The 20,568-nt window shown below is 47.9% G+C and overlaps 2 protein-coding genes across 2 annotated transcripts in view; both read right to left on the bottom strand.

Moving 5' to 3' along the window:
* PNKD (PNKD metallo-beta-lactamase domain containing) overlaps window positions 1-20,568 on the bottom strand; it is a 63,587-nt gene that overhangs the window by 21,064 nt on the left and 21,955 nt on the right. The gene's annotated exons all lie outside the window — the stretch shown is intronic.
* LOC311626594 (proteasome subunit alpha type-2) lies at window positions 8,254-9,140 on the bottom strand. Its single transcript, XM_084892194.1, has one exon. It carries the CDS (start codon window positions 9,125-9,127, stop codon window positions 8,423-8,425), a length of 705 nt encoding a protein of 234 aa, XP_084748320.1. The 5' UTR covers window positions 9,128-9,140; the 3' UTR covers window positions 8,254-8,422.

Here is a 20,568-nt window from a genome sequence, read left to right as displayed (position 1 = left end):
GCCTTCATCTTTGCAGCCTAGCTCAAGCTTGATGCCTGGGGTTTGGCTGGCATTCAGGAAACCGATGATGATGATGATGATGATGATGATGATGATGGTGATGATGATGACGATGACGACAGTGATGACCACGATGACGACAGTGATGACCACGATGACACAGTCATGAAGAAGCTGGGATGATTGGAGCTGTTTGGGTGTTAGAGACAAGAGGTGTCATGTTGGACCAGAGTGAAGAAGTTCAGTTTAGAAAAGTTACCACGTGCAGAAGTGGTGGCTAGGATGATCTGGCTCCACTCAGCCCAGCCCATTAACATCGCTTCATGCCCCCACCCCAAGCTCACCACCCACTGGGCTTCCCTCCCAGCTGTTGTGCTGTACGCCCCAGAACCTGGGTTTGCTTAGAAATAAAGCCCCCTGACGTCCTCTGCCTCCTGCCTCTGTCACATGCCTTTCCAGGTCAAGATAGTTGCTCCTTCCTGTAAATACACCCATTACCATGCGACTATGCATCATTTAAAAACTCTCCACCCTCCTCGTCGGTCCAGCCACAGACCAAGCCCAGGCTCTGAGGAGTTCGGCAGTGTTTGTAGACTTCCTGCCTGCTGCCTGCTACAAGGTAATTCCGACAAGTATGGCTCTTCCACATTTTAGCTCCACTTTAGGGAATCTGGGAACCACACAGGGAGCTTGTTAAGATACAGAACCCTGGGCCCCTCTCCAAGAGACACAGACTCAGTAGGTCTGGCTGGGCCCAGGAATCTTGCCTCAGGGATTCTAAACTCTGCCTCGGCCTCAGTTCCTGACCTCAATTCCAAGGCCTTCAGATGCAATTCCACAGCCTACTCACATGGTCACACCCTGGATTTCCCTGCACTTTCTACGTCTGAGAACCTACACCCGGTGTCCTTCTGCCTGAGGCCCTCGCTCCCACCCACAACAAGCACCTCTCCAGCTCTGGCCCCTCAAGACATTGTTCTTCCAGCCCCTCAGCCCCTCCAGCCTACACGGCTTCCCTCTCTGTGAGAGCTCGAGGTCATCTTTTAGACCCCTCACCAGCTGTCAGCTTCCTCATGCCCTGTCCCTCCAACCTCAGTCTCCCAACCTCCAGACCCGTCTGTACCAGCCTGGCAACCCACCTTTCCTGCTCCAGCCTCATGGACGGAGAAAACGGCTGTCTCCTGTGACTCAGGGCCTTCACAAATCGGGCCTTCTGGGGACATTGCCCCAACGCTCGGCAGTGCTTTTACATGCGGAGGTTGCCTCTCATTATCCACAGCTGTTTTTGGAAACCCCAGCCCCTCCAATCTTTTGCTTTCAGCTAATTGCCTTCTTAGAGGAAATAATTCATGTGCCTACCCATCCCTCTACAAATTTTATTATATTTAAAAACGTTAGAAGAAGTACTATTAGCCCCTCTTGCTCATATCTTTAAGCAGTGCTTCTCCTGGCCACCATTTCCCTCGCCATATGTGCAGGGATTATCTCCACCTCCCTGCCTTAAATGCTTCCCTTAACCCTGGGTCCTTTTATAGATTCTGTTCTGCCTTTACCTCAACACTGGGGGCCCGGTGCATGGATTCATGCCTCTCTGTCACATCAATGTGTCTCTCTCACATGGATGTTTATCTCTCTTCACTCTTTCTCTTTCTCCCTCTCCCTCCTTTTCTCCCTTCCACTCTCTCTAAAAGCAGTGGAAAAAATATCCTGGGGGAGGATTAACAAAAAAAACACGCAATAGGATGTGGCAGATCCTGTTGGTTTATTAACCCCGTTTGACACGCCCCTTTTTCTCTTGTTAACCCTTGTTTGGCCAGCTCTCCAGTGAACCACCATGGCTTCCAGGTGAGCCCCTCCCTGGCTCTGGTAGGTGGTCCTGATTGTTCCAAGTCAACAGGTATACTCATGGCCTGGCCACGTGATTGGTTAGACCAAGGAACGTGACACAATTCTTGCCATTGGGTAATAATAGCAAATGTTTATACAGTATACATCATGAGCCAGGCACTCACACAGATTAATCTCATCTCTCATAAGAATCTATGAATCAAATATGATGATAATTCCCATTGCACAGATCAGAATATTAAGGCCCTGAGTGATCAAGCCAATTAGTTCAGGTAGCACAGCTGTAGACGGGGAGGGAATAGGCTGAAGGCCTTCTAGGGAGGTCCTCCTAGTTGTTGAAAGGGGATACATGTTCTCTTCTTGCTGCAGGGTGCCATCATCTGCCCGTGATGCCATTTTAGGACCATGAGGGAGCAGTTGGAGAGGATTTTCGAACACACTGAACAGGACAGAGCAAACATGAGATGGAGCCAAGCCCCTGAGTAACCAGTCTGGATTGCCCTGTCCCCGGCTTCTCATTCTGTTAGACAGAAACTGTACTGATTGTTCAGGCCACTTTTAGTTGTGTATTTTTTGATACTTGCAGCCTAAATACTCAAACTAGTACTGTGGGTAAAATTTTACATTTTAACATAAAGTATTGGGGGAGGGGCAGGATTCAAAACTATAAATTTTGTATAATTGATATGATTGCTAAAATAAAGATGCATAGAAAAAAAAAATCTAAAATGCTACCAGTGATGATCTTTGATTGAATGGCTCATGTGGTATCACTTGTTTTTTCCTCTGCCTTCCTTCCTTTCTTCCTTTCTTTTTAATATATTTTTATTGATTTCAGAGAGGAAGGGAGAAGGAGAGAAACATCAATGATGAGAGAGAATCTTTGACCAACTGCCTCCTGAATGCCCCTTACTGGGGATTGAGCCAGCAACCTGGGCATGTGCTCTTGACCTGAATCGAACCCAGGACCTTTCAGTCCAAAGGCTGATGCTCTCTATCCACTGAGCCAAACCAGCTAGGGCACTTTTTTTGTTTGGTTTTGTTTTGTTAATCCTCACCCAAGGATATTTTCTGTTGATTTTTAGAGAGTGGAAGAGAAGCAGAGAGACAGAGAGAGAAACATCGATTGAGAGAGACACATCCATTGGTTGCCTCCCCCACACACCCAGACCAGGGCCAAGGATTGAGCCTCCAACCAATGTACATGCCCTTGGCCAGAATCGAACCCAAGACTCTTCAGTTTGCCGAATGACACTCTATCCACTGAGCCAAACCAGCTAGGGCACTTATTTTCCTTTTCTTTTTTCACACTTAAAAAATATTTTCTGACCTTCGATAATAAAAGTATATTACTCTATTAATAAAAACTATCATTTTATTAAAACAGTAAAACTTCCCATCTAGCCTCTTTGGCTCAATGGATAGAGCATCGGCTTGCGGGCTGAAGGGTCCCAGGTTCGATTCCAGTCAAGGGCTTGTACCTTGGTTGTGGGCACATCCCCAGAATGGGGTGTGAAGGAGGCAGCTGATCGATGTTTCTCTCCCATCGATGTTTCTAACTCTCTGTTCCTCTCCCTTCCTCTCTGTAAAAAATCAATAAAATATATATTTTTTTAAAAAGCAAAAAAACTTTCCATCTAGTTCAGGTTACTCTGCCCCATTATTCCATCCTAATTTGGCTCTGACCCCTTGCACTTCAAACCTGTTTGTCACTGCTCAGTTTCTGTCACTTAACCTTTGAGCAGAAGCTTCTTCTTTCTCCACCTTCCCTGTCTCCTGGTTCTCCTCTCAGGTCCCTCACAAGCGTCCCCGGCTGCTGCTGTCACTCACACGTCCAGATCCCCAGAAGCCGTTACTTGGCCTCTTCCTCTTCTCAGTTTCATTCCCTGCTTTCCCTGACTTCAGCTGTCACTTGAAATGTAACTCATTACTCCCAGGGAGAAATGTCCACCCCAACTTCCCACTTAAAAAAACGTTTTTATTGATTTTATAGAAAGAGGATGGGAGAGAGAAAAACATCAGTGATAGAGAGAATCATAGATAGGCTGCCTCTTGCACGCCCCCTACTGGGGATCGAGCCCCAAACCAAGACTCAAACCATGAACTCCTGGTTCATGGGTCAAAGCTCAGTCACTGAGCCACATCTGCTGGGCCTAACTTCCCTCCTGAGCGCCAGATCTCTGTGCCCGTCTTCTCCCTGGTTGTCCCCAGTGGTAGGGCAGGCAGGAGAGCCTCATTCTCTCTGTAAAGGGGCAGGTAACCTGCAGGAAGCTAGTTTGAGGATCAAATATGGTGACTCAAGTAAAGGATGCTGTGCCCAATTCATCACAGTGGCTTATTAAATGTTCACTGATGTTTTTGCATTTTGTATCATTTGTCTAGCCCTGTGGGTGCTCTGACAGATCTATGATGAGTGCACACCAAGGGCGTGACCCTTCCCCTCCTGGTCCATCCCCCTAATGGGCTCATTGCAGGCCTCTCCAGCTCCCGACAACCTTAGAACATAGTTGTCAACGCCTTTGGGAGCCCAGGATCGAATCAAGTCTGCCCCTTGCTCAAAGCCAGTGTCTGCACGATTATATTCACATCCCTTGGCTTTTAATACGATCTCAGCTCAGCTTTCTGGTGTTTGTCATGTGCCCAGCCATCACGTGCCTCCTTTCAGTGAACCCGCACTGGTCACAGGCCTGGGTTTTTTTGTCCCCCCTCCCCCCCCCCGCCCCCGCTGTCACACCACACCTGGGGAATCCCGGTGCCTTCAGCCCCGCACACTGGGGCTCTCTAACTCACTCCCAGGAGTAACTAGCTCATTAAGACCCGGAGTCTCAGTCTGGGGAGTTTGCAGGCTCTTCCGGGCGAGGAAGGGGCAGGGGAGTTCAGTCCCAGGAGGCTGGTATGCCTACCTCTGGCACAGCTCCTCAAAAGCTAAAATTAATTCAACCTCCTCTTTCAACCCCTTTCCTCTTTTTAAGTTTTAAAAACTTTATTGCTTTTAGAGAATGAGGAAGGGAGAGAGGAGAGAGAGAGAGACATCGGTTTGTTGTTCCACTTATTCATGCAGTCACTGGTTGATTCTTATATGTGCCTGACCAGGAATCAAACTCCCAACCTTGGCATATTGGGACAATGCTCTAACCCACCGAGCTACCTGGCCAGGGCCCAACCCCTCTCTGATTACCACAACTCTTTGCAATTCTGGTCACTACTCCATCTACAGACCCGGAAAAAACGCCCACCACATCGCAGTCAAAAAGAAAGAAGTGGCTTGAAAAGTAACCCTTACTCTTTGCATGTTGAACGATGGGGGAATCTGGGGGTGGGATAGGGGTGGGGGTGGGGGGTTGTATCTCCTTTACAGGACTGTGCTCCCCGTGCTTCCAGTCTCCCTGCCCCAGTGCCCGCACCCTGTTTGGCCCAGGCAGGGTGATAAGTGTTCGCTGGGCTGTAGGGAAGGAAGAACAACAAAACAAACATGCATGAAGGTCGACTGTGCCCCGAGCCTGCACCAAGCCCTCACAAGCAGGATTTCATCATCCTAACGACTCTATCAGGAAGGCAACAGTGTCCTCACGTTAGAGATGAACAATTGAGGCTCCGGGAGGCTGAGTGACATAGCTCATTACAGAGCTAGTGAGTGACAGAGCCAGAACTCAGTCCTGCTTTATCTGACTGCACAGTGCGGGCTCTTTCTGCCGATACTGTGCTGCCAACCAGGGTAGGGAGCCTGCCAGGAAACAGATAGCACGCTCACACCGGTAACTGGGAGGCAGCTCTGTGAAGGGCTCCTCCCCACGGCTGTGGGCAGCGCAGCTCCCAGGGCTGACCATCGGGCTCTGCCACCACCCCCAGGCTGACAGGTGGAGGAGGAGCAGCGATGGAGCCTGCAGGGACAGAGCTGTCTGGGCAGGGCCATCTGACGGGAGCTGGCACCTCTGGTGGAGGGATGAGCCAGGCCGTGGTGACCCTTCAGAGAAGAAGACCAAACAACCTGACCCCACAGACCCCTCGCCTCCTTCCCTCCTCTATGGGGCTCTCCACCGACGAAGAGCCGGCCCATCGATGTGCCCGCGCTGGCCAGCTCCACGCGCGGTGAAGGGCGGAGATGGACACGGGGGCCAAATGGAAGAGAGCCCGCCAGGCGAGGCTAGAGACAGCGTGTGGGCTTGGGATGGCAGCGGGCAGGAAACCGAACATTGTCACTAGTAGATGTGAAAAGGGAATCCGGAAGGCTGGCCAGCCTTAATGACTCTGGTCGGAGCTAATCACTCACTGTTTAGTTGAGTTTGGTAGTGAAAGCAACCTCCACCTGTTAACCATATGTAAATTCTTGCTGATTGTCTGTTATTGGAATTTCCTGCCAAAAGGATATGGGTGTTTCCCATGGCCTCAATAAAGGGATAGGAAGGCCAGAGTGGTGATAGTCCTCCCCCTAAAGGTGGACTCCCCCTGGGCCCCCATTTTCCCAAATTAACTCTTTTCCAGTCTCTTCATTTGTGTGCGCCTTCTCCACAACACGGAACCCTGACCACATGGGACGTGATAAGGGATCCCACAGCTGGCCATCACCTTTCACCGGATACCTGAGACAGCTCTGAGCTGGCCTCCCTGCTCTCATGCTCTACCCTCCAACCCCTCCTCCACTCAGAGCTGGGGAACGCGACCCCAATCATGTCCTTCCCCTGCTCAAAACCAGTCAACAGTTTCCCTATAGGATAAAATCCAGAGTCCTTATGACCCTAGAAGTCCTACAGATCTGTGCTCCACCCACCTCCCCAGGCTCCTCCTAAGCCACACCCCAGTGCTCACCAGTTTCCAGCTACACTGGTTCCTTGAAGTTTCCAGAACACCCCGAGCTCTTTTACTTCCTGGAAATGGTCACAGCATGCCTGCCACTGCGCGCTCACACACACACACACACACACACACACACACACCCCATACACAGGGTGGGCTTGCAGTTGTTGAGTACATGGAATGCAGAGTTGATTCTTATATTATTATTTATTATTGTATTATTTTCCATATGGACAACTATAAATGTACTGTTGCCCACCCTGTACACACATGCACACTGACACACACACCACACACACATATAAATAAGTAAATAAAATGGCATAGTGTTTGCCTATAACCTACACAATCCTCCCATACACTTTAGTCATCTCTAGTTTACTTATAATACCTAACACAGTATAAATGCTATGTAAATAGTTATACTGTATTGTTTGGAGAATAACGACAGTACACATCAGCAACAACATTCGCATTTTTCACCCCTGGATATGTGTGAGCAGCAGTGGGTTGAATCCCTATTGCAGAAACAGGATGGGATGGGGGCTGGGGGGTGACTGCAGTGCTTGTATTCTGATTTTTTCTGGTCTGCCTTTGTAAATGTTCCTGCGAGCCACTTGGTTGGTTTTAGGAACGGGCCGTGACCAGTATGAAAAAACGGCAGGAAGGATCCTCCAGCTCTCAGAAAACTGTTAGGCTTCCCCTTTTCCTTGTCCAGTGATGCTAGCCAGAGCCTGCCCCCTAGTGGTCATGCTTGGGAACTGATTGTGTCTTTACAGAAACCATTTTTAACTCGGGAATAAACTCATTTCAATAAAAAGTACTGAGTGCAGGCCTCAGGACAGGCACCTGGCGGGTGGACCTGAGATGACTTATGACATAAGCTCTCCCCGCTGTAGTCTTCCCCGGAATGATAACTGTATGTATCAATGGGTCTGTATGGTCCAATGTGGTAGTCAGTAGCCATGTGTGGCTATTGGATAGGCTTGAAATACAGCTAGTTTACAGTACAACCGAGAAATTGAATTTTACATTATTTAATTTTAATTCATTTATATTTAGATATAAAAATTGAAAATTGTTTCAGTTACTGGAAAACACTCAAATACGTTTTGAATTCACATAAAGAACCTGGTATGTGAAATCTACTTTTTCAACTGTACGTTTTATAACATCTAAATAAACATTCAAGCCCTAGCTGGTTTCCAGGTTCGATTCTAGTCGAGGGCACATGCACAGGTTGTAGGTTAGGCCCCCTGTGTGGAGTGTGCAGGGGACAGCCAATCCACTCCCTCTCCCTTTCCTGAAATAAAAAAATATATATTTTTAAGAAAATATTATAAAAAATAAAATAAAGATGTTAGATGAAAAAAATTCCAGTAATATTTTTATACTGATTAAAATGTTGAAATAATATTTTGAAATATGTTGGATTAAATAAATAGATTATAATTATTTTTACCTGTTTCTTTTTACTGTTTAAATGCGGCTATTGGAAAATTGAAATTATGTGGCTCACAGAATTTCTTGACAACTTTATCATGAATGAGGAATCCTTTGGGGTTTTTCTTCCTTGTATTTTTTAAAAATTTCTTTCTTTTTTTTTTTTTTTTTTTTTTTTGGATTTAACAGTTTATTATGAGTTATAAGTATCATTTTAAAAACACTGATCCATTAAATCATGTAGAAATGAGTATGCAAAAAGTTTGCAAAACAAAACATACTTTAAACATGTTTAAGTATAGAGATTATCTGCAATTCCAGATTTTCAGTCACTTCATTATGCTATGGCAGCCAAGTAATCCTTAACTTCAGTTGGAGTGAGCCTCCTAAATCCAGCTTCATTGCAGATTCCAACTTCTATGTTATCTTCTGTCATCTGCCCTTCAAAGCTTTCCTTTAGGGTTAATATGGCTGTATGAATGGCATCTTCAAGTTCTAGATCTTCATTATATCTTTTCTCAAGAAAAGTTTTTCCATTCACATAGTTCTTTCCCATCGCTGTGGCTTTCCAGGCAAAGTAAGCTCCTGATGGATCTGACTGAAATAAATATGGTCTCCCCTCATTCCAACCACAAATTAGTAAAGAAACTCCAAATGGACGAACACCACCTGATTGGGTATATTCTTGCATCACAGAAGCTACTCTCTGTACCAGCTGAGCTGTGGGAATGGGTTCTTGGTAAACAAGATAATATTGCTGAGCTAGTTTTCGAGCTCTGTGCACAAGCACTCTGTAGTCTGGGCCCATGCCACTATATACCAAGCCTATGTGTTTGGTAATTGGCTCCACTTTGTGTACACTTCGCTCATCATACAGAATGGATTTCTGTTTCTTCTCTGTTGCTAATACCACACCGTTTGAAGCTTTAATTCCCACTGAAGGGGCTCCTCCAGCTACAGCAGCCAAAGCATATTCAATCTGAACAAGTTTACCAGATGGGCTGAAAGTAGTCAACGAAAAGCTGTACCCGCGCTCCGCCATCTTTACCCGGAGAGCTAAAAATTTCTTTCTTTCTTTTTTTTAAAATAATTTTTTATGGTTGACCCCCCACCACCACTACCACCATTGACTCCCTCTAACCTGCTCCGCCCCTCTTTTAAATTTCTGATTAGAGGGGGGGGGGGAAAGGGGGGGCCCCCGAAACCGGTTTGGCTCAGTGGATAGAGCGTCGGCCTGCAGACTGAAGGGTTCTGGGTTCAATTCCGGTCAAGGGCATGTACCTTGGTTGCGGGCACATCCCCAGTAGGGGGTGTGCAAGAGGCAGCTGATCGATGAATCTCTCTCATCAATGTTTCTATCTCTCTGCCTTCCTCTCTGTAAAAAATCAATAAAATATATTTTTTTAAAAAAAGGGGGGGGGGGGGGGGAATGTGTTACATTAATACCAGAAAGGAGACCTGGTCCTGAGCAGGTCTGTCTAGGGCCAGCCGGTAGTGTGTGGGTTCTTTGTGCAGGAAAGGTTTCACAGCATGAATCCAGGAGGACATTGATTAAAGGGGACAGTGAGCCCTGGCCAGTGTGTCTCAGTGGTTAGAGTGTAGCCCTGCACACTGAAGGACCAAGGGTTCAATTCCTAGTCAAGGGGCAGTTAGTTACCTGGCTTGCAGGTTTGATCCCCCCTCAGGTCTGGGTGGATTTGGGAGGCAACCAATTGTTGTGTCTCTCTCACATCCATGTCTTTCTCTCTCTCCCTCCCTCCTTTCCTCTGTCCCTCCCTTCCACTCTCTCTAAAAATCAATGGGAAAAAATAGCCTCAGGTGAGAATTATTTAAAAAATGCGTGTGTGTGGGGAGGGGGTGGGGGTGGGTAATGGGACAGGAAGAACCTAGGGCAGAAGAAGCGACAGGAGAGGGACTGGTGGAGAAATGAGCCTAGCCGGGATGTTTGGGCTGAGAAGTCAGAGAAAAGGGGGCCTCGGGGGCCCAGAACGAACTGCTGCTGCCCATGGCTCCCTGGTTTTAAGCCTGGCGGGCTCCCTTAGAGATCAGAACTCGCATGCCTGTGGGGAGAAGAGGAGGGAGGGAAAGACGCCAGCATGCTCCCGGTAGGAAGCACACAGACTGGGGCTTGGGGAGAGTGAGGTCTGAGGGGTTTTAAAGGCTGGGAGTGTTAGGGGGAGGCTTAGGGGAGGATCTCAATAGCATATTCCTGAGGTTTATCCCTTAGCTTCACCTGCGCCTGCGTGGGTGATTGGCAAATGGCACCAATTGGGTTTCTGTGTCTGTGTCCCTAAGTGGAGTGATTGAAGCTATTTACCCTCTGGTTGGGGAAAAGTGTAAACTCTTACGTATTTGTGGTCACAGAAGATGAGGATTTTCCAATTTATTAGATGGCTGTGAATTGCTTGGCTGTTTAACTGTCTGTTTCCCCATTCTCGTCGTCCTGGCTTACTAGCCTGTCTCAACAACAGCACTCACAGGCTGGAGATCTCTGAACCTGCACTCGAGGGCGAGGGCGGGCGGGCAGGAGGGCTGTCAGAGGGAGATGGAGGAAGCTGCCGGAATCCTCTTTCAGAGGAGGGTGGGGACAGTGATGTGGATTGGAAGTGGTGAGATGCCTGACCTCAGCGCTCAGAGTATGGTCTGCGCAGCAGCAGCAGCATTACCCCGAGCTCCTAAGCAGCGCAGTCTCTGCGCTCCACCCACCCTTGAAAGCAGACTCTGCCTTTAACAAGACTGCCTGTGCTTTGTTTGCACATCACAGTTTGAGAAACAGTCGCCTATTTGATAACCAAATGGAGATACCGGTGGCAGTTCTCTGATTGCTTTTCTTTGCTCAGTGACATAGTAAGGCAAGGTCAAGGTTGAGAGTGAGGTTGCAAAGAAGCTGTTGAACCTAGGATGGGAATGTTATTATGAATGAACCAGAAAAACCTAAGTCTTCATGAGCTGGAGGTGAGATCAGTCAGCACCTCGTGTTTTTCTCCTCCCTTTCTACTGTGTTGGTGCAGAGCTGGGGTTTTGCCTGCTGAGTACCACAGGCAGAGAGAGGCAAAGGAGTGAGGAGCGATTGTAATAATGGATCTAAGCTGGTTAAGAAGGGAAGTGAGAAGGGGAAATGGTGAACAACATAGACTGATGAACAAGAACAGACCCAGAGACAAGGAGCCATGGGTCAGACTGTTGGACCTCAGAGGGAGGGTGGGGATAAAAGGGAGAGATCAACCAAAGGACTTGTGTGCACACATATGAGCCTAACCAGTGGTCGAGGACAATAGGGGGGTGGGAGCATGAGTAGGGGTGGGGATTGGAATGGGGGGTTGAGGACAAATATGTGATACCTTAATCAATAAAGAAATTATTATTTTTTTTTAAAGGGAAGTGAGGCTGGGAAGGACAAAGAACAGCATATAAGATGCATAGATTGTCAATTAAAAAAAAACAAACTTTATTGTTGAAGGTACTACAGCCAGCCCGAAACCCCAGCATGTGCCCTGACTGAGAATCAACCATGACCTGCTGGCTCATTGGTTGATGCTCAACCACGGAGCCATGTGGGCCAAGCTAGGTTGTCCATCTTGATGTGGATCAACATGGAATCAGGGTCATAGCGCTGGAGAGGGATATGGCGGTTAGAGTGAAGGGTGCCTGGAATTGAGATTATGGAGCGGGTGCAGTTATTGGTAAGGAAAGGTCCTAGGGTAGCTACTCTCTTGGGCTGAGAATAAAATAAGAGGAAATAAAGTGGTTGCTGGGTGTTTTTTGGAGAGTGGAGTTGCTTAGACAAATGCAAGTGAACTATGAGGAGTGGGCTGCACATGCTGGAATCCCCCAGTAGGTCAGGATAACCTAGGGGGCCCAGGTCCCTGACGGAGCTGGCAGGGTGTGAGGGCACACAGCTGGAATCTGGGCCTCCTGGGCGTCAGCAAAGTCATCATCCAGGCCCTGTGCAGTCTTCCAAACACAATCACACCACTGGCCAAACGCAGGTTGTGTTACACACTGAATCTCTAGGCCTCCATCTCACCACCAATAACAATAATTAACAGTGTTTGCTACGTCCCACGCATTTGAGAACTATTGTTTTTATTTCTTACCACCCTATATTGTTCCCTTTGGAACCATAAGGCTACCAAGACTCAGAGAAGGTAGTAATAACCCCAAATGTCACACAGCCACTAAAGCGATTTTGATTTCGACAGAGCCCGGGTCTCTAGAGCACCCAAACTGGCTGACAATCAGATTCGCCTGGGGGCATTTGTTTCCGCCTCCCGGAAGATTCCAATACACGGATCTAAAAAAAAGAATCATTAGCAAATACTTTCAAAAGCCCTCCGGTGTTCTGACGGTTAGGGAAGTAGTCCTGGTGGCCCTCAGGCTGTCCCTGGCCCAGCTTTTCCTCAAAGGGCGGCGCACTTTCTCTCTGGGAAGAGGAGCTCTTGCCCAACCCACTGGTAGTTCTGTGTAGCGGGGAGAGTCACTAAGGTCCCTCCTTTTTCAGGCTTTCACATAGATGGTTTTACCTGAGGTCTCAAAAGTCAGAGAAAGGAGGAGCAGTATGCTTAGACTCATCTATAGCCAATTACTGATTAACACCAGGGATATGTGCTTTGAGAAATGTGTTGGGTGGTTTTGTCACTGTGAGCACGTCACAGAGTGCGCTTACACAAGTATAGATGGTACGGCCAGCGACACACCCAGCCTGTAGGGCATAATCCATTGCTCCTGGACTACAAACCTGTATGACATGTTATTGTACAAAACAGCAGGAGATTAAATCAGGCACAAGAGACAATGAGGCAATCAAGACACTTGGTAAGCAGGGGATGGAGGAGGCTGCTGCCAGCGTACAACCACACACTGGTTTACAGAACACTCTCAAATGATGATAAAAAGTATGGCATAGTCATTTATCATCATTATCAAGTATTAGGGGCTGTACAGAAGTGTGTGCTACACACGTATACAACTGGCAGCACAATACGCCTGTTTACGCCAGCACCGCGACAAACACGTGAGTAATGTATTGCAGTGTTAGAAAGTTACACCATCATTAGGCAATAGGACATTTTCAGCCCCATTATAATCTATGGGACCCTGCACATGTGGTCCGTCCTTGACTGAACCATCATTATGAAGCACTGACGGTATAGGTAAAGAGATGGGCCTCATGGCTATTCAGTGGCAAAGCTAGGACAAAGCTTCCCTCCTGGGACATCCAGACCCACCATTCTTTCTATTCTCTATCTATCTATATAAAGAAAAGCCTAATATGCAAAGTATTCCCTCGGGAGTTCGACCGGGAGACTGGGAGTTCAGTCCCTTGCTATGACTTGCACTGACCACCAGGGGGTGGGGTGGAATAAAGGGAGGCCCCAGCTGGCAGCAGCCAGAAGGCCCTGATTGGCCCTGATCGATGGCCAGGCCTAGGGACCCTATCCATGCACAAGTTTTGTGCCCCGGGCCTCTAGTTTGTCTAGGAAAGTGCTAACTAATATTTATAGATAACTAGAGGCCTGGTGCACAACATTTGTGCACTGCAAGTGGGGGGGGGGTCCCCTCAGTCCGGCCTGCACCCTCTCACAGTCCAGGACCCCTCAGGGTATTTCCGACTCCGGGGAGCAGGCCTAAACCGGCAGTTGGACATTTCCCAAGGGGTCCTTAGCCTGCCGCAGAGGCGGAGCAGCTCCTGCGACCGCTGCTATGCTCGCCAGCCATGAGCCCGCCTTCTGGCTGGGCAGAAGGAACCAGAAGGAGTGGGTGGGAAAGCCTAAGTGGATTGGTGGACCCAGAGAACTTTCTCGGCAGCCAGGCCCTCTGCAGCCCAGCCCCAGGGTCCCACTAATCATCTACAAATGCCTCCTGCAGGTGCCTGATAGGAGAGCTGAAGGCTACTCCACCCAGAGATGGGGCTGCTTAAACAAATGCACTAACTTCCTCAAAGAAGTGGCCTTTTCCCAGAGCACTTTGTATTTACAGAATGAGGCGTTTAACCCGCTCTCCTATCAGGCACCTGCAGGAGGAATTTGTGGACGATTAGTGGAACCTTGGGGCTGGGCTGCAGAGGGCTGGGCTGCCCAGAAAGTTCTCTGGATCCACCAATCCAGTTAGGTTTTCCCACCCACTCCGTCTGGTTCCGCCTGGATTCTTGGAAGCCGCTCCCAGGGCCACCCTTCCTCCCATCAACCACTGCCTGTTGGCTACCCCTTCCCTAACACAAACATCAGCCTGTCCCTCTCGTTCCTCCAGCCCCTCTCCTGCTGCCACCGACCTGGCTGTCCTCCTAGGGCAGGGTTCCAGAAAAATACAAAACATCCAGTTAGATCTACACTCAGATAAGCCAGGATTCTTCCCCAATGCAGTATGGGACAATGCAACAAAATTATACAAAAAATTATTTGTTTGAAGTTCAAATGTAATTGGTTGTGGATTTTTTTTTTTTTTTTTTTTTTTTTTTTTTTTTTTTTTTTTTTTTAGGAAAATGGAAAGTAACCTCACAGGGTGAGCTAATCAAATTCCTAACAAGGCAGGTCATGGTTGGTGTCATGACACAGACCTAGAACTTCTTGAAGAGTTCTAAGCCAGCCTGTCCATTGTTTTTGTGCCAAGGTTAACACACTTTGAAATACCAGAAGTGATACTCCTCAAAGGGTGGATTAACCCTCAAGAGGACACATCATCGTGCTAACCATCCTGCAATCCAATCCCCAGGCCCTACTTTGGTCTCTCCAATCTTCCCTTCCTTAATCTCAAATGCATAAAAGAAGCTGCAAATTTACTCTCTTGAGCGTTTGAGACCTAGTTCCCTGGCATATTAGTCAGTTTGGCTCAAATAAGCTCCCATGAAAATTCTCTACAGATCTGGATGTTTCTTGCATCGACATGCCCGTCCTCATCCTTACCCAGAAGCTGGTGACGATACCCCAGGGGCACTGCTACGCCTCCCCTACCCTCCCAACTTCCCTCAAATAGCTGTTGCCAGTTTCATGGCTCCCCATTGCTCTCCGGGCAAAAATCTCAATGCCTGGCCCCCTGCCTCTGGCCTAGCTCTGCTTCTTTCCATGCCCACCACGCTCCACCTGCCCAGTCCTCGGTTGCTGGCACAGAGGGACCTAAGCCCTTCACTTCGGGTGCTCTTCCCTTGTGGGTGAAAAAGGGGCCACGTACTAAACCTGACAAGCTCAGAAGGGGCCTGCATGGAGGACTTTACAGATAGGCCGGAAGTAACCACATCGGTTGGGGTGAACATAAAAATTCCAACTGAAAGTGAGTCATGGAAGGCCCGCTGGTGTGGCTCAGTGGTTAAGCATCACCAGGAGGTCAAGGCATGTGCCTGGGAAGCGGGCTACATCCACAATGATTCTCTCATCATTGGTGTTTCTATCTCTCTCCCCTCCCTTCTTCTCTGAAATCAATAAAAAAATACTTAAAAAAAACAAAACTTAATCATGGAGGGATCTCTAGCTCTGGTGGTCAGCCCCCAAATCTGACCTCTCACTGCCCTTGCTCTGAGGAAACTTCTGAATCTGAGTCATCGGTCTGAGATAAGTGAATAAAAAAAGGTTTAGTTGAATAAATGGGCGAACAACAACAGAAAATGTGAGTCATGGAGGACAGTCATGTCCCGGGTCTGTAGTTTCTTTGACCAGAGGTCAGTTTTTACCTTAACTGAGCTGACTGTTATCGTTTTCCATCCCTGATAACATACATTTGGATGGTCAGAGTAATCTTTTTCAGACCCCTCAGGGTACAAGCTCCCGTGATAGCCTGAGACCGGGACCCCTCATGTTATCTTGTTCCCTGCATGCCATCTCTATGTGCTGTAGATGGTCACTATTAACTATCGTATACCCACTGGAAAAGAAGTATGTGTCTCTGTTTCACTTTTTACCCAGTCCCAGGGTTTCCCCCACTTTGCTTTCTCCTACCCCCTTACCTTAATGTACCATCAACACATTTCATGTAACCTCTTACATCTCCTCCTTTGATTCTAGTGTGTAAAATAAGCTACAGCCAAAACGGTTTGGCTCAGTGGATGGAGCGTTGGTCTGCGGACTAGGGGGGTCCCGGGTTTGATTCCGGTCAAGGGCATGTACATTGGTTGTGGGCACATCCCTGGTTGGGGGTGTTCCGGGGGCGGCTGGTCCATGTTTCTCTCTTGTTGATGTTTCTAGCTCTCTATCCCTCTCCCTTCCTCTCTGTGAAAAATCAATAAAAATATATTTTAAAATAATAATAAAAAATAAAATAAGCTGCAAAACTGCTTTCTCTGGAGCAGTTTCTTAATCGCTTGAGATTTTGCTTCCCAGCAATTGTCAGTTTTCTCAAGTCAACTCATAAAAATCCTCTGAGGGTTTGGATGCTTCTTACCTCGACACAGGCGTTAAAAAGGGGTTGAGAGGAGGAAATCATTGATTGAATGCTTACTGGAAACCCTCACTCTGGCCTGGTGCTTCAGATGCTCTTTTAGGATTACAACCTTGACTCCATGACCAGAAAATGAACTCAGGAGAAAGAGCCGCAGGAAGGCTGGTGTGCTTTGTCTGTGTGTGTCCCCACATCCCACTTTCCCACGGGGCGGATGCGATGCTGCCTGGAAAACAATGTCCTTGGAAATGACTCTGCTTCGGAAGTTCTAGGAAGTGGAGGTGCTTTCTGGAAAAGGTGCCAAAGTGTGGAGAGCACGCAGGGACAGCAGAGGGCTGGCCAGATTCTACAAGACTTTGCGCTTCGCTGTGATCCAGCGGGAGAAGGAAACAGCAGAACTGCACTTGTTCCAGGAACTCTTGCTGGTGGCCTCACAGTGCGGAAGGAGACTTCCTAAAGTGAGGCCTTCGGTCCCTATGAACTGACCTTTCACTGAGTGGTTCTGTTATCAGCATAATTAGCTAGTCACTAATATTAATAATAGGAGGAGCGCAAAGGCAGAGTCAGACACTGTGAGCATGGTCATCTGGCAGCTTCACCAGGAAGCTACAGCTCCATGCTCCCAGGGAACCTCCGCTCCACTCCCTGCAGGTCACTGGGGGCGGGACCAAACCGCAAAGGGGGAGGGGGGGAGATGGGCACGCGCACAGTGAAGTCAGTGACAAAGGGGCGGGGCTTGCCTGACAGTGTGGCCTGGGAAACAGTGGATTGGCTAAAGGGTGGAGCCCATCAGAAACACACAAAACCTTGGAAAGTTAAAAGTCCGGGAAGAGCTCCCTCCCCTTTTCTCTATCGCTCCCTGTGCTTGAGTGTGCTCTCTCCACAGCCACGGGGCCTGAAGCAGCCGATGGCCATGGCCATGGGGACCCCACACCCAGTGGGCTGTAGCTGGAAACAGAAGCTAAGCCAGCAGATGCTGGACTGGACTTTAATCATATGGAACAGAAATCCTGGGCAGTGGCCTTATTCTGGCCCTGCTGGACTTCTTCCATGACAAGACAGACAGAGATGGGAGTCTGGAGGGGAACCCCTTAATTTTACATCATTAATAAAGCTTTCGCTGAAACCCCATCATCCCGTGGGGGCCTCAGGAAGTTATTTTCCTCATGGCACCCCAAGACCTCCACTTCCCCTGAGAGTAGTGTGAGACAGACCAGTAAGCCCGCACAAGTGGAATGGGAAACTGACAAAGCTGAAAAAACTGGCTGAGCCATTTACAGCCGGATACAGAAGGTCACCTGACTAGACATAACATCTAGGCCTTAGTTGTAGTTCAGCTCCAGGCTCAGAAAAGCAGAAAAACCAGGTGGGCCTGTATGGGAGAACATATTTGCAAATGTTACCACTGATAAAGGTTTAATCTCCAACATCTACGAACAGCTTATACAACTAAATAAAAGGAAGATGAATGATCCAATTAAAAAATGGGCAATGGACCTAAATAGAATATTTTCAAAAGAAGACATAAGGAAGGCCAAAAGGCACATGAAAACATGCTCAAAGTCACTAATTATCCGAGAGATGCAAATCAAAACAACAATTCGGTACCATCTCACACCTGTCAGAATGGCCAACATCAACAAATCAACAAATGACAAGTGTTGGCGAGGTTGCGGAGAAAAAGGAACCCCCGTGCACTGCTGGTGGGAATGCAGACTGGTGCAGCCACTGTGGAGAACAGTATGGAGTTTCCTCAAAAAACTAAAATTGGAGCTCCCATTTGACCCAGTAATCCCACTCCTAGAAACTAGAAACTAGAAACACCAATCAGAAAGGATATATGCACCCCTATGTTCATAGCAGCACAATCTACAATAGCTAGAATTTGGAAACAACCTAGGTGCCCGTCAGCAGATGATTGGATCCAAAAACTATGGTAAATCTACACAATGGAATACTATGCTGCCATAAAAAAGAAGGAATTCTCATCATTTGCAGCAACCTGGATAGAATTGGAGAACATCATGCTGAGTGAAATAAGCCAGTCAATGAAAGAGAAACACCATTTGACCTCACTCATTTATGGATAATAAAGAACATTATAAACTGATGAACCAAAAGATAGATATAGAGACAGTAAAGCAACACGCAGACTGTCAAATTACAGCAGGGAGGGTAGGGAGATCTGGGGGAGATAATAGATCAACCGAAGGACTTGTATACATGCTTATAAGTACAACCAATGGACACAAAGCTCTGGGGAGGGAGGGTATGAATGGGAGGGGGGGAATGGTAAGATATGTACACAGATAATAATTTAATTAAAAAATAAAAATAAAAAATAAACTGAGTAAACAGCCAAAAAAAGAAAAAGAAAAACCAGGTGGGCAATGCCAGGACCAGAGACAGCGACTAATGCCCTGGCACTGACCAATCAGTGGAGACCATGCCCCTGGAAGAAACTGATGGATATCCTGCTGAAATCCTTTCCTGAGACCTCCTCTAAGACTCCCGCCTGCAAGAGAGATAAAAGCCTCAAGATAAAGAACCCAGCTGGCCAAAACCGGTTTGGCTCAGTGGATAGAGCATCAGCCTGTGGACTGAAAAGTCCAGGGTTCGATTCTGATCAAGGGCATGTACCTTGGTTGCGGGCACATTCCCAGTAGGGGATGTGCAAGAGGCAACTAATTGATGATTCTTTCTCATCAGTGTTTCTAACTCTCTGTCCCTCTCTCTTCCTCTCTGTAAAAAATCAATACTAGGGGAGCAATGGCAGGGGCAGCTCATCCCAGGCTGATCCCCTGAACCTGTCTCTGAGGCCCTCTTCCCTGACTCCCGGAGAGCTAAGGCAATCCAGCATAGGCTCTGCTGCTGCTTCTTCTAGCCTCACCTAAACCCTTCCTGTTCTCCTGTCCCCAGCTTTAATCCCCAGCTTTAATGAGTGTACCCTCATACTCCCTGGGCTAGTGAAATGTTTCTACACAAAGTCAAGAATTCACTCACTTCCGGCTGCCCTAGTAAGCCCGCTCAGGGGCAGGTTAGAGTGCGTGGGGGTTTGCTCCCCATGATGGCCACGTGTGACTCCCCTACAGTGACTCCTGGTTAAGGCAGGTCTACCTACACAGATAAACATGCAGTGTGTGTGGAGCGGGAAGGCCATGTAAGAAACATTTCTATGTTGATTGGCCTGAAGCATACAATCTAAGCGGCCGCTTTGCTCACTATGCTTAGCAGTAAACAGGTTGCTTTCACTTGTGCTGAGTATGCGTAGGAGCTTCCAGGAAGCCCAGCCCGGTCCTTCCTTCCCCAGCCCAGCTCTCTACAGGAGCTTGACAGCCACGGGGGATGATAATGTCGGGAAAAGTGCTGAGTGAGGGGTTTGGGATGAGGAATTGCTCAGGGTGTCTTGGTTGGCTAGTTGTATTCATTTCTAGATGTGTTTTGTCAAGCCAGCTCTCATCCATTTGAAAAGGAAAAGGGTGGGCAGGCCTGTGAGGACATTTTGTGGTCGTGTTGATCTGCAGCTATTAACACGAGATAAGCACCTTAGATAAAGCTGTTCAGCCACCAGCAGCGGCGGCCGTGGTGTAATGGAAACAACGTGGACCTGGGCACTGTGTAATCCCGGGCAGGGTTTCCAACTTCCTCGTCTCTAAGGTGGGACTGGCAGTGCCTCTTCCCGTTTGTGGCTGTGAGGGCTGAGGAGGGTGCAGACCCCTCAGCCCGAGGGTGTGCGCTGGCCGTATAATTTACATCTCAATTCAGGGCTCTGACTCTTACAGCTGCTTTCCTGGGTGAGTCAACCTCAAGCAGGAAATGCCTTGGTCCCCAGGGGTTCTAAGTTTCACCTCGATAGCTGAAGGTTTGAAGTTTCAAGCCTAAAAAGTGCTTTTGGCTTAAAAGCTTAGAATTGTCAAAGATGTTCATCACAAACATATCTGATAGTGAAAAGATGGGCAACAATTTGAATGTTTTTCAGCAGTTAATTGTAGAATAAATCAGCATAGTTATGTGATAGAATACACCTGCTTTTATTGATTTTAAAGAGAGGAAGGGAGAGGGAGAGTGAGAGAAACCCTGCGGGGACGGAGCCCTGAAACCCAGGCCTGCGCCCTG

This window comes from Pipistrellus hanaki, assembly GCF_964339955.1.
Source record: "Pipistrellus hanaki genome assembly, chromosome: 8".
Classification (NCBI taxonomy): Eukaryota; Metazoa; Chordata; class Mammalia; order Chiroptera; family Vespertilionidae; genus Pipistrellus; species Pipistrellus hanaki.
The sequence above is the reverse complement of the archived record's forward strand: the minus strand, read 5'-3'. Positions and strand labels throughout refer to the sequence as shown.

Excerpts from the sequence above, each read along its gene's own strand:
- LOC311626594 (XM_084892194.1), bottom strand. The coding sequence starts at position 9,127 with ATGGCGGAGCGCGGGTACAGCTTTTCGTTGACTACTTTCAGCCCATCT.